The sequence below is a fragment of the Gymnoscopelus braueri genome (assembly GCF_963280865.1).
Source record: "Gymnoscopelus braueri genome assembly, chromosome: 11".
Taxonomy (NCBI): domain Eukaryota; kingdom Metazoa; phylum Chordata; class Actinopteri; order Myctophiformes; family Myctophidae; genus Gymnoscopelus; species Gymnoscopelus braueri.
Window position 1 is genome coordinate 46,788,528 of NC_137613.1, and position 15,731 is coordinate 46,804,258.

At 41.2% G+C, this 15,731-nt stretch overlaps 1 protein-coding gene across 5 annotated transcripts in view; it reads left to right on the plus strand.

Annotated features, from left to right (window-relative positions):
- The window catches only part of tpd52 (tumor protein D52), a 327,212-nt gene that overhangs the window by 38,413 nt on the left and 273,068 nt on the right, over window positions 1-15,731 (plus strand). For 2 of the 5 annotated variants that reach the window (XM_080443287.1, XM_080443284.1), the window contains exons 5-8: window positions 506-535; window positions 5,492-5,533; window positions 8,164-8,212; window positions 10,493-14,849. In XM_080443287.1, the coding sequence (XP_080299413.1) occupies window positions 506-535; window positions 5,492-5,533; window positions 8,164-8,212; window positions 10,493-10,612 (241 nt within the window). In that variant the 3' untranslated portion in view covers window positions 10,613-14,849. Of the gene's footprint in view, window positions 1-505; window positions 536-5,491; window positions 5,534-8,163; window positions 8,213-10,492; window positions 14,850-15,731 lie in introns of those variants that run through there. The other 3 variants (XR_013934101.1, XM_080443285.1, XM_080443286.1) reach the window with 3 other exon arrangements.

Below are 15,731 nucleotides of genomic sequence, written 5' to 3' on the forward strand. Positions count from 1 at the left end.
TCTGTCTGTCTGTCTGTCTGTCTGTCTGTCTGTCTGTCTGTCTGTCTGTCCACCAAGTCACCTTGGCAAATGTCACCTGTTCCCCGTGACACAGCCAACTGTGAAGGGTTTTAAACATCTAACACAGTGGTTCTCAAAGTGGGGTGTGGGGACCCTCAGGGGTCCTTGAGTGGGTTCCAGGAGGTCCCCAGCAAAACTAGTTATTATAACATCAAAATCAGTTCAACCACTATGCATCTGTTATTTGAAAATAGCCGATCCACAAGCTAACAACGCGTCGAGATGTGAAGTGTTGTGAGCTTGTAGATCTGCTATTTTCAAAAACTAATCTTGAACATTATGTGAAAATGTTTGAATATTTTTAACAACACAAATCTTGTATGGGGGGGTCCCCGGTACAAAAATATTTCATACATATCCATGTGGGGGTCCTCGACATGAAAAAGTTTTGAAAACCATTGATCTAACAGTACTAATATTGACCCCCATGCTTTGGTATTTGCAGGTTGCAGTCTAATGCCATTAATGTCTCAGGGTAAGGCTGCGTCGAGTCATGCTAGTTAGCGCTTCAGCTGAAAGTCTTGTAGATCACGCTCTATGATTGCTACTGCAACTCTTTGCTCTTTCCTACACTGTACAATTCAGAGAGTTAATTTAAATGAACATAATGATGATGTTTTGATATTGATGGTGATATTTTATTTTTAAATAAAAGCGTTTATTTTTGTTTTTAAGAATAAAGCTCTATATTCTGATAGTATAATCGTTGCTAGAGTGTTTGATCAGTGACATGGGCCTCCAAGTCTCTCCAGCTCTTCAGTTATATAAAATGTCGGGATACCAATTTTATCCAATAAGGAAAGGGAAGATCATTTATCGGCTTCAATTTTATAGTTTTCCAATTTTGTTTTGCTGTTTTCTTTTTTTCTCCCTTTTTTTCATCACTTCCAATTGCACTAGTTTATCCTGAGTTCTCTCTCCTGATTGGATAAAATTGGCATCAAAGAGCTGGAGAGACAGGAAGACCCTAGCCTGGGACCAGACGAATCTGCGAGTGCAAAAAAAAATAGCTCTCTGCGATTTGGGTCTTGCACCGCTCCATAGAGAATCCATTTCCTGCTCCAGAAGACGTGGGTGACCAATCAGGGCCCAGTATTCGAATATGGGAGACTGTAATTGGTAGTTGTAGGTCTAACCAATTGCGTCGAGGGCCATTGTTTTGATCCCGCCCTTGGGAGAAAAAAAAAACTTCCGCATGGAAGCACCAGACACTCATATCCACGCAGTGATATAGTCTGGCTACGCGAGGCTAGGAAGACCCCTGTTACTGAACAAACACTCTGTAGCAATGATTACTATCAGAATATAGAGCAATTAACACTTATTTTAACAAAATAAATATCACTTACCCACGTTTGCACACTTTTTGTCGCACAACGGCGTCGCACAGGGAAAATAGCCGATCTACAAGCTCGCAACGCGTCGCATGTGAGCTTGTAGATCGGCTATTTCCGCCTATAATGACATGCCCCAAAAGAGGGACACTATAGGGTATATGACCTCTGTGCGTTTCACTGTGCGTTTCACTAATCGTACTTAACCCCCCGCCGTAAAATAAACCCAACCCCATCTCATTTCTCTGGCCCGGTGGGCGGGGCATTAGCGTTAGCCTGTGTCTAGTGCATGCATTCTAATCATATCTACTTGCTTCCTTCCGCCATCGACTCTGTAGCTGTAATAATCTCTCTTAATTCACCCGCTATCCACTCTACTGGCCATAATGCACCCAGCCTCTATCCATCCCCATTCTAAACCCCACCCCCCCTTAATCCACAAGCTGGGGGGTGGGCGGGGGGAGGGAGGGAGGGAGGGGGGGATGCAGAAAGTGACCCTTTGCGGGCCCTAAGGTCACAGGTGCGAGACCCCGTGACCGGGCCAGGTTAGCTCTGGTTGGTGGCGAGAGGGACGAGAGACCCCCACCCCACCCCCACCCCCTCTACCTCAACATCCAAGCAAAGTGCCCTTGAGTGGAGCGCCTAGCCGTTAGATGTACTGGGGGAGCGCGCTGTGTGTGTGTGTGTGTGTGTGTGTGTGTGTGTGTGTGTGTGTGTGTGTGTGTGTGTGTGTGTGTGTGTGTGTGTGTGTGTGTGTGTGTGTGTGTGTGTGTGTGTGTGTGTGTGTGTGTGTGTGTGTGTGTGTGTGTGTGTGTGCGTGCGTGCGTGCGTGCGTGCGTGTTACTATACTTGTGAGGGCCAGATGCCCCCACAAGTATTGTAGAATTTGAGAAGAACACATTGTGTGCTATACTGCACACCCCCCTGTCTCACATTCCACTGTTTTTATTGATTTTATTCCACAGTCCTAGCCCTTTCTTAGTGTTTTTCTTTTAAAAAAAAGTAGATTTTCTTTTGCTGTTTTTTCCTCCCCCCCAAATGTAAAGCGTCTTTGGGTACTTGGAAAAGCGCTATATACATTTTAGATATTATTATTATTAACCAATACAAATTGTAGATCTACAAGCTCACAGCACGTTGCAGTGTGACACGTCGTAGGCTTGTAGATTGTCTATTTTCAGATTAGGGTTAGGGTTAAAAATGGCAAATTATTGTAAAAAGGGCACTCATAAAATCGCCATCCTAAGATGTTGATGTCCTCTCAAGTATAGTAATACGAATGTGTGCGAGTGTGTGCGTGTAACCCTCCTTATCTCTGCCACTGCTCCCCCCGGGGGGCCCCTGGCAGTGCTGATGTAAATGATTTACCATCCCTAGCGCTGTGATACCAGCTGTAACCACTGAAACCCTCTGTCCTCACTGACACGGACCTGACTTACCACTGCTGTCGTTTCCTCCCATAGTACCACGTCTCTTTGCCCAGAAATAGCCGTTCTGCAAGCTCACAACGCGTTGTGACGCGTTGTGAGCTTGTAGATTGTCTATTTCTGGCGAATGTTCCCCCCGCCCCTAGAATAGGCGGGGGAACAGTTGGGGTTCAGGTAAAAAAAATAAAAAAAGAAAGAAAATACAAATGCTTCCTACTGGGTGGTAGGAAGTTGCTGGTTCCAGTTGAAAACTGTTGAAAACTGTTTTTTTACTTAAGTAAAAGTAGCAATACCATAATATAGAAATAAAAGTAAAAGGCCTATATTCAAAATTTTACTTGATTAAAAGTGCAAAAGTATTGGCGTCAAAATATACTGAAAGTACTCATGTGAATGGCCCATTTCACCATGATTCTTTTTCGCCAAACATTTTAAAATCGATCCACACGATCACAACTCGCCACGTTGTGAACTTGTAGATACTAAGTAACTAGCAAATAACGTTTTGAAATAATAGGAGTAAGCGGAGTAAAAAGGTGTAGTTGCCTCTGAGATGTGGTGGAGCAGAAGCATAAATGCAAAAGTGTCACTTTTCAGCTACAGTCACCTTTTTGAACCCATATAGGGCAATTGTGTGACACCTGACCCGAAAGAAAACAACATGTTGTCACCTTTTTCACCTCAGGGCTGTTTGCATGCCTGAATAAATGGTCCAAAAAATTGAAATACTCAAGTATTTGTACTTAAGTACAGTACATGAGTAAATGTACTTAGTTACTTTCCACCACCGTTGACACCCCACTACCACAAACACCCTCCCCCCTAGATGCTAATCTCTCTCTCTCTCTCTCTCTCTCTCTCTGTCTGTGTGGATCAGCGGGCTCCAAACGAGATTATTAGGGGCCCCAAAGCCGCAGCGTGCTGAGAAATGCAATCTCACGTATTAGCCTGGACCTGTAGCCGTTCCAGGTGTAGGGAGAGTGTATAGCATTAACGTGTGTATGTGCACGTGTGGGGGTTGAGGGTGGGGGCTTGTATTTCTATACTTGTAAGAGCCAAATGCCCCCACGAGCATAGTTCAATTTGCGAAATAAACATCATGAGGACAATTTTCCTGGTCCTCACAAAATAATTGGTTGTTTTATGGTAAAAAATAAATAAATAATAGATCTACCAAGAGTTAGACTTTGAATTGGGAAAAGATTCAGGTTAGGATTAGTCATTTAGAGGTTTAGGGGTTTAGGGGTTGTATTTACTGTATGCCTGATTTAGACTTAGTTGCGCACCACTGCGTAGCGCACCTTAAAATAGCCGCTCTACAAGCTTACAACGCGTTGCGCTGTGACACATTGTCAGCTTGTTGATTTGCTGTTTTCTGCGGTGGGCACGCAGGCTTAAGGGGTAATAAAAATGTTGATGTCCTCACAAGTAAGCTATGGTAATATAAACGTGTGTGCAGTGGTGGAAAAAGTACTCGCATGTTTTACTTAAGTAAAAGTATCAATACTGCGATGGAAAAATACTCTGTTACGAAAAAGTTAAAGTCCAGAATAAAAAATGTACTTGAGTAAAAGTAATAGCAGATCTACAAGCTCACAATGGGTCGCATCGCGATTCGCGACGCATTGTGAGCTTGTAGATCGGCTATTTTCAAAAGGCTGAAATATATATATGGCTGAAGTGGTTAATGTATGTTTCGTAATAATAATCAAACTCCACAAAGTAACTAGTAACTAAAGTTGTCAAATAATTGTAGTGGAGTAAAAGTACAATATTTTCCTCTGAGACGTAGTGGAGTAGAAGTAAAAGTATTGGAAATTGGAAATACTCAATTAAAGTACAAATACCTCAAAATTGTACTTAAGTACAGTACTTGAGTACATGTACTTAGTCACTTTCCACCACTGCGTGTGTGTGTGTTGGGGAGGGGGGGGTTGATTTGTGTGTACGCTTGCGTTCGGGGGTGGCTTTATGTTCACGTTTTGATGACAAAGATATCCCCCCCCCCTCTAATAAGGAGGATTAGCCCATCATATAGAGTCCACATACACACTTTTATCTGGATGAAGATGTGGACTTAAAGGATTGCTGGGCTCTGCAGTATAGAGCCACCGAATAAACCAGGGTTTTTCCAGACATGCTCGCCACTGTCTTTTAACCTATGAGTGTTCTCTGTTTCTCTTCCTTGCTGTTTTGTTTTGTCGTGTCAATACCGCCCTGGCAGCCTGTGCCACACTGCAGTGGTTCTCAAAGTGGGGTTACGGGGACCCCCAGGGGTCCTCGAGGGGGTTCCAGGGGGTCCCCAGCAAAATGAGTTAATATAGCAGCAAACTCAGTTCAACAAATGTAACCCTATATACATCTGCCTTTTGAAAATAGCACATCTAAATGCTCACAGCGTGTCGCGTAGCAACGCGCTGTGAGCATGTAGATCAGCTATTTTCGATTTAATCTAGATTTTTTTTTTTTGAAACATTTGGAATATTTTTTGAAACATTTTAACAACACAAATCTTGTATGGGGGCCGCTGGCTCAACATTTTTTCAGATGGGGGTCGGCGGCCAATCCATGTTCATTTGAGGGGGCCTTGATGAAAACGTTTGAGAACCACTGCTACGCTGTACTAACTCCTCTCTCTTTCTCTCTGTTTTCCTTAATGCTGTCGAATAGCACTCGTACAATACAGCATTCGGCTAGCATGCCGGTCATGAGGTAAGGAACGTTTGTGCTCACTAAAGCCTGACCAATGAATTTTTTTTGGTTCCAAATATGCCACTTTTTAAGAGTCATCTTACCGCCCATTACCTACACAGTATGTTCCGTACCGGCTATTTTTGCCCATTTTTAAAGTGTTAAAAATGTAGGCAAAATTAGCTGCATAATTTCTACCATTGAAGTCAAATAAAGTCAGAATATATTGGCCAAACATACATACAGACAGTATATACCGGTCAGCTCTAGTGGTTAATGTATCATGGTGCATTTCAGGCTACAACATGGAAGAGGGTTAGTCCCATACGGTTTTCAGCGCCTGCAGGTGGTTTCGTTTTGTAGCACACAGGAGTATTGTAAAGAAATGTTAGGATTTGTAGCCTGGGGTATCTGAGAGAGTCCCTCCGTGCTGGTTGGCTATAAAGCCACTGCAGTTAAATATTAGCTACCAAATGGCCGACGCGCATGACTTGACTTCAAAGCAATTTGTTAGTGAATGTCCCACAATTCACTGTCCTTCAGCATTTTCCTAGAACCAAAACATGCTCTTTTTTAAAGGGCATGAAACCCCTGGGCTGATATTGTAGTTTGTTGTCTAGTTCAGGTTGAAAACTACAGCAGATTAAAAACATGGCAGGCTAGTAAGCATAAGCAACACAACAGCTAATCAGGTTAATAACAGGTGTGTTACATTTAGGTGTGTCCAGAACCACACCTAAATGTACAAGCATAGATGCTAGTCAACATCATTGTAAACCACACCTATATCCTAACACACCCTTTATTAATTTGATTAGCTGCAGCTGTGTTGTTTACGTCAGTGGTCCTTGAAGGGGTTCCAGGGGGTCCCCAGCAAAATGAGCTAATATAGCATCCAAATAAGTTTAACCACTTTAACCCATATATTCAAGAATCTTGAATTGTTTTCAAATGTTTTAAATATTTTTTTGAAACATTTCAACAACACACATCTTGTGTGGGGATCCCTGGCACAAAATATTTTCAGACGGGGGTCTGCGGCCAAATCCAAATTAATGTGGCCGTCATTGACATTTCACCATGGCTTACATCACTGTGTACTATAAGGTCAGCCTTATGCAGCCTGCCATGTTTTTTTGTGTGCTGTATTTCATTACCTGAACTGGAAAACAAACTCAGCCTAGGGTTTCACCAGGCACACAAATGTGCAATAGTAATTTTAACTGATGGTGCGTTATTAGAGGAGAGTTATCGATTGGACACGGTCCCACTTATTGAAAGAGAATACGTGTAATTTCTAAGAAAACAAAATGGACAGGACTTCCTCCCGGGCTCTTAGCATCTTGCGTTCTGCAGCCTGTGGAAATTTCCTGTGTGAAAGTGGGTGTGATGAGGGAGCAGTGAACAGAACAGGGTCACAGTGGAAAGCTGCTGTATTGTTAAGATCAGTCTGTGACACGTATCCAGTGACAGGATGTCCAAAAGGCACGCTTTTCACTGGAGGTCCCATCTCCCCTTTTTCAATGAGCCCACAGTCAAATCCGGAGTGTTCATTTAAAGGGGTATTTTACTTTAAGATATTCTGGGGTCATTGTATCGTCTACTCAGGCTTGTATGCACCCCAGAGAGTTTACAAGTTGCTTGATTCACTATTTAGATATTTGACACGCCCCATTTTTAACTTACTGTATGAATAGATTGAAACTTTAAACTCTAAGACTCGTTTATACACATTGTCTGTGTTTTTTAAATAATGTTTCTTTTTTTTATATTTTTTTGTATTAAACATTATAATAATAATACAAAAAATGAAAAAAGTAACTGAAAAAATGGCCCCTTCTGGCATTAGAAGGACAATATCAGTCACAGAACCAAGGACGTGTGTTTTCAATGAGTCTTGCATGATTAAAATGGAGTTTGAAGTTACAATGGGTTTATATGTCCGATCAAATAAATATCAAATATTAAATTATTGAATCAAGCAACTTAAAAACTGTCTGGGGTGCACGTAGAAGCCAGAGTAGACCTTAATAGTACCGCAGAGCTGTTTAAAAGTGAAATATCCCTTTAAATCTGAGAGCGCACTTTCATTTGGTTACATCTGTACACTCTCAGAGTAACAAAGGGTTCAATCAAAACCCCACATTTTCTTTCTCTCCCTATTTTCCCTCATAGCTCTTTCTCTCTGCGTTCATTGGTCGGTCCGGCCGTCACTCACCAGTGTTCAGCTCTCGCTCTGCTTTCATTGGTCGGTCCGGCCGTCGGTCACCAGTGTTCAGCTCTCGCTCTGCTTTCATTGGTCGGTCCGGCCGTCGGTCACCAGTGTTCAGCTCTCTCTGCTTTTATTGGTCGGTCAGGCCGTCGGTCACCAGTGTTCAGCTCTCGCTCTGCTTTCATTGGTCGGTCAGGCCGTCGCTCACCAGTGTTCAGCTCTCGCTCTGCTTTCATTGGTCGGTCAGGCCGTCGCTCACCAGTGTTCAGCTCTCTCTCTCTGCTTTCATTGGTCGGTCAGGCCGTCGGTCACCAGTGTTCAGCTCTCGCTCTGCTTTCATTGGTCAGTCAGGCCGTCGGTCACCAGTGTTCAGCTCTCGCTCTGCTTTCATTGGTCGCCGTCGCTCACCAGTGTTCCCTCCTCTTCCTCTCTCCCACAGAAACGCGCCGCCTTTCAAGTCATTCGAGGAGAAAGTGGGGACGTTAAAGGTAACGCAACACAAAGCTCTAAAAATAAGCAGCAAGCTTCTAAAATTAATGACTAGAAGATATAATTTCTTAATTAATCCCAGAGGGACAATTTGGGCCCTCACACTAGACAAGACTAGAATTTATATGAAGCTACAGTAGGGGAAGACATTTTTAACTACTGAAGGTGAGAATATATTATAAGTAATGATTAATTGCCATGTCTGGGTTCAAGATGTTTATTTTTGTCATGTGATGTTGAGAATTCAAAGCCTTTTTTTATCCACTCGGTGGAAATGAATTTTGTACCATATTAATAACCACAGACACAATAAAACCTCATATCGTTGCTGTCGGGCAGAAACCTTGTATCTCCATATTTCATCTGTTTATATTGTTTTAATGCCCTGTTTTATATTTGATAGAATGATATGATAGTATATGACAGTGTTGTAGCTAACATAGCCGATCTACAAGCTCACAATACATTGTGATGTGATGCATTTGTGAGCTTAAAGGGTAAGACCACTTTGGTAGAGGTTTGGGTTGTGTACTGTAGTTACCTTGCCATGATGTAACTCCAAAAGGTGGGCAAGAAATCAAAAATAATTGCTCCATTGATTATAAATTGATAATTCAAAATATGCTCCTCATTGAATTACATTGTACGGTAAAACAGCTCTCAAAGTCACTCTTTTAGCACATAAATGAACCCAAACATAGCTGATTCAGAGCATCACCAAACCCAGTACTGTTTTTTTTTTAAATAAAAATGTCAACTTCCTGTTGATTTTACTATTTGAAGATCTGGATCCGGATCCGCGGATCCAGTCCAGGTTTTCTACTTATTAAAAATGGCAAAATCAACAGGAAGTTGACATTTTTATAAATAAAAAAAAACAGTACTGGGTTTGGTGATGTTCTATACTGTTTTACCGTACAATGTAAGTCAATGAGGAGCATATTTTGAATTATCAATTTCTAATCAATGGAGCAATTATTTTTTATTTCTTGCCCACCTTTGGAGTTACATCATGGCAAGCCTCAACACAACCCAAACCTCCACCAAAGTGGTCTTACCCTTTAAGTACTGTAGATCTGGTATTTTTGCTATTTTTGAAAAGTTTCAACACCAGGTTGAAAGTGTGTCTCTATGGGTTTTATAAATATTGAACCAATGTATTAACAAGAGCTTGTGACTAAATTATAACTACATTAGATCCATTGCAATGCAGATTATAATTTTTTCCCTCATTTCCATTAAAGTAATGATTTTGGACATAGACGGTTTCCACCCGACAGCGATGATATGTTATAACAGATATTAAACCTGTTCATGTATTGTAGTGATGTGTTTGCGTACGACAGTGGTTCTCTAAGTTGGGGTCCGGGGACCCCCAGGGGGGGTCCTAGAGGGTGTTCCTGTGGGTCCCCTGAAAAATGTGTTAACATAGCATAGCAAAATCAGTTCAACCACTTTAACCTACAAAGGCTATGTGAAAATAGCGCACAACACGCGGTGACACGTTGTGAGCTTGTAGATCAGCAATTTATTTTTTCATCTAATATTTCCTGCATTTCCTGACACAACATATTTTCAGATGGGGGTCTGCGGACAAACACACTTGGGGGTCCTTGACATAGATACGTATGAGAACCAGTGGTGTGGTGGTGTGGAGATTCTACTTGTATATAGCCAGGGATCAATCACCCTGAGGCAAATCAATGACATCTATTGGTGTGCCGAGATGAAATGCACACTAACCTGACTCCATTTTTAAAACGCCACCCCCAAGTCCACACACGCGCGCGCACACATGTATGCACGCAAGCACGCAGGCACGTACATGCGTACACATGTACGGACACTATAGGGCTAGGCACATAAAAAAAACACATCAAAACATTCACCTCTAACCGACTTAATGTTGCTCAGTAAGGTTAATCGAATAATCATTTAACGAATCGACGAATCGACAAATCGACGCGAAATAATGTAATTTGACGTCATATCACCCAGCCCTAACACACATCCACATCCCAGGTCTGACAGAACAACACAAACAGAGGCTGTGACCGCGGGATAAAAACGGTTTTCAGAACCGGTTCCACTATGTAATGGAACCGATTCCGGTTCCTCAATGTCGGATCCGGTTCCTCCGGTTCCTCAGATTCCGGATTCCCAACCCTAGAGGCCCTTTTAATATAGACACGTGGTACATGTATTTACCTTCTAACACAAAATCCTTACATGTGAAACAATTCTCTCTCTCTCACTCTCTCTCTCCCTCTCTCTCTCAGACCAAGATGAGCCCCTCCCCCTCCCATGGCGATCAGTTCAACAGCGACTCCGCCTCCGAGGCGGCGTTGATGACCCAGCAGCCTGAGGACACGCCCCACCAGGAAGCGCCCATGCACTGAAATCTGACCCCCCCCCGACCTCTTGACCCCTGACCTCTCACCCCGTCGCCTCTAAACTCCTTAACTCCCATGTGCCAATCCCCCCTCCCTCCCTCCCTCCCTCCTCCCTCCCTGCGTTTGACAAACATCTGACCCCCGCCCCGCCCCTCCCTGTGACCTTTGGCCTTTCCTTTATGATCCAATTGTCTCCTTCCTTTTGTGTGACACGTGCGCTCACTTGTTAGCGGAGCGTGTGGGGATTTAGAGGCTTTCTCTCTCTCTCTCTCTCTTGTTGCCTGTAGCGCGCCGGGTTCTCAATGTAGGATTCGGGGACCCCCCTGGGGGTCCTTGGAGGGGTACCTGGGGGTCCCCATCTAGCTAAATTAGTTAATATAGTCATAGTGTCACAATCATTTGAACCACTAACCATATTTTATAGTTTGGCTATTCAAAAATAGCAGATCTACAAGCTCATAGCGCGGCTTGTAGATCTGCTATTTTTGAAAAATCGTGAAAATCTTTGAATATATATATTTTCTTTTAAAGTGAACATTTGTAACTCAAATATTTGCTTCTGGGGGGTCCCTGGAACAAAATATTTTGAGATGGGGGTCCGCGGCCAAATACATATCATTTTGGAGGTCCTTGACAGGAAAAGGTTTGAGAACCACTGCTTAAGGGGGCCCTTGAGGAGGTCCCCAGCCAAATGATTGATAGTTGGGAGTGGGACCAAATGGACCCTTACGGGTCTGCAACTCTGAGAGTGTACCCTGATGGTCCCCGGACCTGACGTTGAGAACCATTGCAGTCGTTAACAAGGGGGTCCGCTGCCGCTAGATGGATGGGACGTCCCGCCCCTCCCCTCTTTCCCCCATGACCCGCCCCCCACCCCCACCCCCCAAAAACCCAGAAAACCTTAGTAAAGCGATGCCAAAAACAATGGTTCCTTCATTGGATTATGTCTGCTGTTATTGTTGTTGATGATGGCTACACCTGGTAGAACACAAAATCCTGAGTGTTATTTTTATGAGCAAATTGACACTTTGGTATTGATTGATTGATTGATCGATTGATCGATGTCTTTATTGATCATGAAATACACATATGCCATAATAACATACATTTGACCCACCATAATCAAAAGGATAACAAAACAAAAAAAAGCTTACTGCTTGTTTCCATTGCGGCCCTCTGATTGAGATGTGTATGGAGTCATGTAGTGTGCATATGTGTCCAAAGGCTCATAAGCAGAGGGTTGGGTAGTGTAGTTACCAAACTTGTAACTCCAAATATCTTCAATAGTTCCTTCAATTGGGAAGAAAATCTGTACTAGATCCGCAGATCCGGATATTCAAATAGTAAAATCCAAAAACATTAGTGTTTTGCAATATTACATTTTGCAAAGTGTAATTTTGCTGTAAGCCCTATTTTATTTCTTTGTTGTCATGCAGTGAAAATAGCAGATCTACAAGCTCGCAACGCATCGTGATGCTTGTCGATCGATCTGCTATTTTCACTGTTTTCCAAGATTCTTTGAAAATTTGGGGGAATCTTTTGAGAAATTTTGCAAATGTTGGTCCATAATGACATGCCCTAAATAGGGACGACAGGTTAAAAGTGTTAATTGAGAGAGAGTTGAATTAACACTCAGGATTTCAGCGTGCAAGCTTTTCTCTGCACACTCGCCCGGTGTTGTCGCAACTTGCACAAAAAAAAGGAGAAAACTTTACAATCTTTTTTATTTTTATGAAACCTTGATGGCTTTAGACTCATTCCCTTAACATTACCGGGTGTGTGAATTATTATAATAAGTATTCAAATCCTTCCTCCCTGTTTTGGGGTTTAAAAAAAAAAGAAAACGATTTGGGAGTTTGGGGTTCAATTCAGTTTTGTTTTTCTGCTGTTCCTGTATGATCATATAGGATATCACAAGAACGCATGGTAGTCCAACACTGTAGTGACTGTGATTATATAACTCATCAGTTTCACCTCATATATTCATGTTTTACATTCACAATACTATGTCTTTGAACCTGCTGTACTGTGTTCTGTGTTGTACACATACACGCACCTTTTGACTGTTGCAAAGTTATTTTGCATGCTGTCACAGTAGCATTTGCAACTGCAACCCAGAACCAAATGGACCCTTAATCGGTTCCATTTGTACACTGCTCAGAGTTAAATTAAGACTGAGGACCTTATACAGTGTAGATTAAGGTCCCATTGATAAGAACCGTATCAAATGGGGGATCTGTGGGCCAAATGCATACCGACTTGGGGTCCTTTATTCATTCATTTAAAATGATCAAGAACCACTCGTCTACCATACAGATTGGTTAACCCCATTTAGACCGGGAAAGAATCTGTGTCTTTTGTTTTATTTCTTTGGCTATTCAAAAATAGCAGATCTGCAAGCTTATTGCGCTGCACAGAGTGCCGCGCTATGAGCTTGTAGATCTGCTATTTTTGAAAAAAAAATGTGTGCAAATGTTGACTTTGAATATATATACACTTTTAACTCAAATCTTTGCTTCTGGAACTGTTAGCATTTAGAAGACGTTTGTAGAATCCCCAGAAGCAAAGATTTAGTTTAAAATGTTTGATTAAAAAAAAATATATATATATATTCAAAGATTTGCAAAAAAAAATCTCGACTTTTCAAGAAACATTGCCAAATAAATCAAAACATTACACAGATGTGTTCCCGGTCTTAAAGGGTTCAAATAACATTGAATCCCCCCACATACATTCATACAGACAGATTGATCCTGTGTGCATCGATTAACTCCATACACAACAGTCAAACCTGAGTTTGATTCAGAACAGGTCTGACTGCTCAAATCTGCATGGCCGTCTTGTCCTGAGCCTCCCGACATGCGAAATGTTTTTTGTGCCGTAATTGATTTTGGTCAATCTTACGTTATTGTTGCATTTTAATGCATTTCCTTAGCAGTGCAGATTGATTCTAAAGGTCAAGCTGAACGTTAACCCCCCGGAGAAAAGACATGACTTGTTAATGATGTTTTAGGCAACATTAACTCAGTCAGTGGTGATTTTTATCGATCGAAGCTGAAATCATTCTTTTACCCCACATTATAAGGTAATCATGGATTCAAGTTCTCAGTCATTTGGATTCCATAGAAGCCAATGCATGTCTTCTATGAAAGCATGTTGCACAGCGAAAATAGCCTATTCTACAAGAGAGCTTGTAGATACTACATGGGCTATTTTGGGTTATTATTTTAAGATTGGAGAATTTTAAATGGTCAAACTCGCAATATGTTCAGAAGCATCTTCCATAAAATCTTAATGGTCTCGTATATTTCATATAAAAGTTAAAGCCTCAATCTGCGATTTCTTCACCACCAGGTGAAGGAGAAGGCAGTATGTAGAACAGTAGGTTACTAAAACATCCTCATTTTACATATTGTGTTGTGGTTAGGAAACCGCACTAGTGTGGTTTCCTAAACAATCCTTTGACACTGTTTCATAAATCGCACATTAGGACTTGGCTACATACACTTTTTTTTCCAGTCGTTACATTTTATTTTGTATCCATTAAGACCGGGATAGCATCTGTGTTATTTTTTTATTTTACTTTATTTTTAACTTAGAAGACTTTAGAAGTCATTTGTAGAATCCTCCAGAAGCAAAGATTTGAGTCACAAATGTTCGCTTTAAAAAATACATATTCAAAGATTTGCGTTTTTCGTTTTTTTTAAATAGCAGATCTACAAGTGCCGTGCTAGGAACTTGCATATCTGCTATTTTTTAATAGCCAAAGAATTCTAAAATGACACAGATGCGTTCCCGGATTGAATGGGCTAATCCATGAGTAAATGGACAAAGACAGTGCTATATATCTGCTGTGAAGGCAGGTTTTTGGGCGGGAAGCCGGTACTGGATTGTTAAAACTCTTAACTAAAGTAAACACAGAGCGGCAGCGTTGAGACGTGTCCCCCCGCCTGCAGACAGTCATAAAACGTGTGTGACGTGGTCGTGGTCAATATTTGAACACTTCCCCTATTGTTTCTGCCCAGTGGGAGTTGACACCTCTACTCCCCTCCTACAATACAACAACGTACAATAAGAAACACATACTACTACACTAAGGCAGGAAACCCGTTGAACCCGGCTGTTATTTTGTGAACGATGAAGGATAGTTATGCTGTAGATTATTTTAGTCACTTTTGTTATTCTGCACTCCCTGAGTTTACCTGCAACGTGCAATTTGTTTTCTCCTCATGACAACTATAAAAGACTATAACTTTTTTCCTTGTGTGTGTCTGTTTTTGGTTGTTTTTTTCCTAAGTGTGCGTGCGTGCGTGCGTGCGTGGGTGCGTGCGTGCGTGGGTGCGTGCGTGCGTGCGTGCGTGCGTGCGTGTGTGTGTGTGTGTGTGTGTGTGCGAGCGATAGCATAGACTGTAAAAAAAAAATTATATATATATGGACGAAGGCACCGTGATGCCACCCATTGACAAAATTAAGTGGTGGAAATTAAGTAATTTAATTTTCTATACTTTTACTTCATTACTCTACTACTCTACTACTCCATTACATCTCGGAGACAAATATTGTAGTTTTGCTCCACTGCAATTATTTTGAATTTTTAGTTACTAGTAATTTTTTGTAGATTTTGATTATTATAACAAAACATACATTAACCACTCAAACGTTCACTATTTGTGAGCTTGTAGATCTGCTATTTTCTAAAGATTGTTATACATTTTATACATATGATTAACTTGTGAAACATTCTGCATAATGAGTACTTTTACTTTTGGTACTTTAAGTATATTTTGATGCCAATGCTTTTGTACTTCACTTTTTGTACTTTACTGTACTTCACATTGCAGTAATGATACTTTTACTTAAGTAAAAAATGTGAGTATACTTTTTCCACCACTGCTCATTGGTTTGTATACAGACCCGTTTTGAAACCTCTAGTTCAGTGAATTAAATTCAAATCCACCATCTTAGAAATGAATAATATATAAACAAGTACATACAAAATATTGATAGAAAATATAAAAAAGTATTATATCTACTGTATGTATATATATATATATATATATATATATATATATATATATATATATATATATATATATAAATATATATATTCGCATTTATTGCAGGC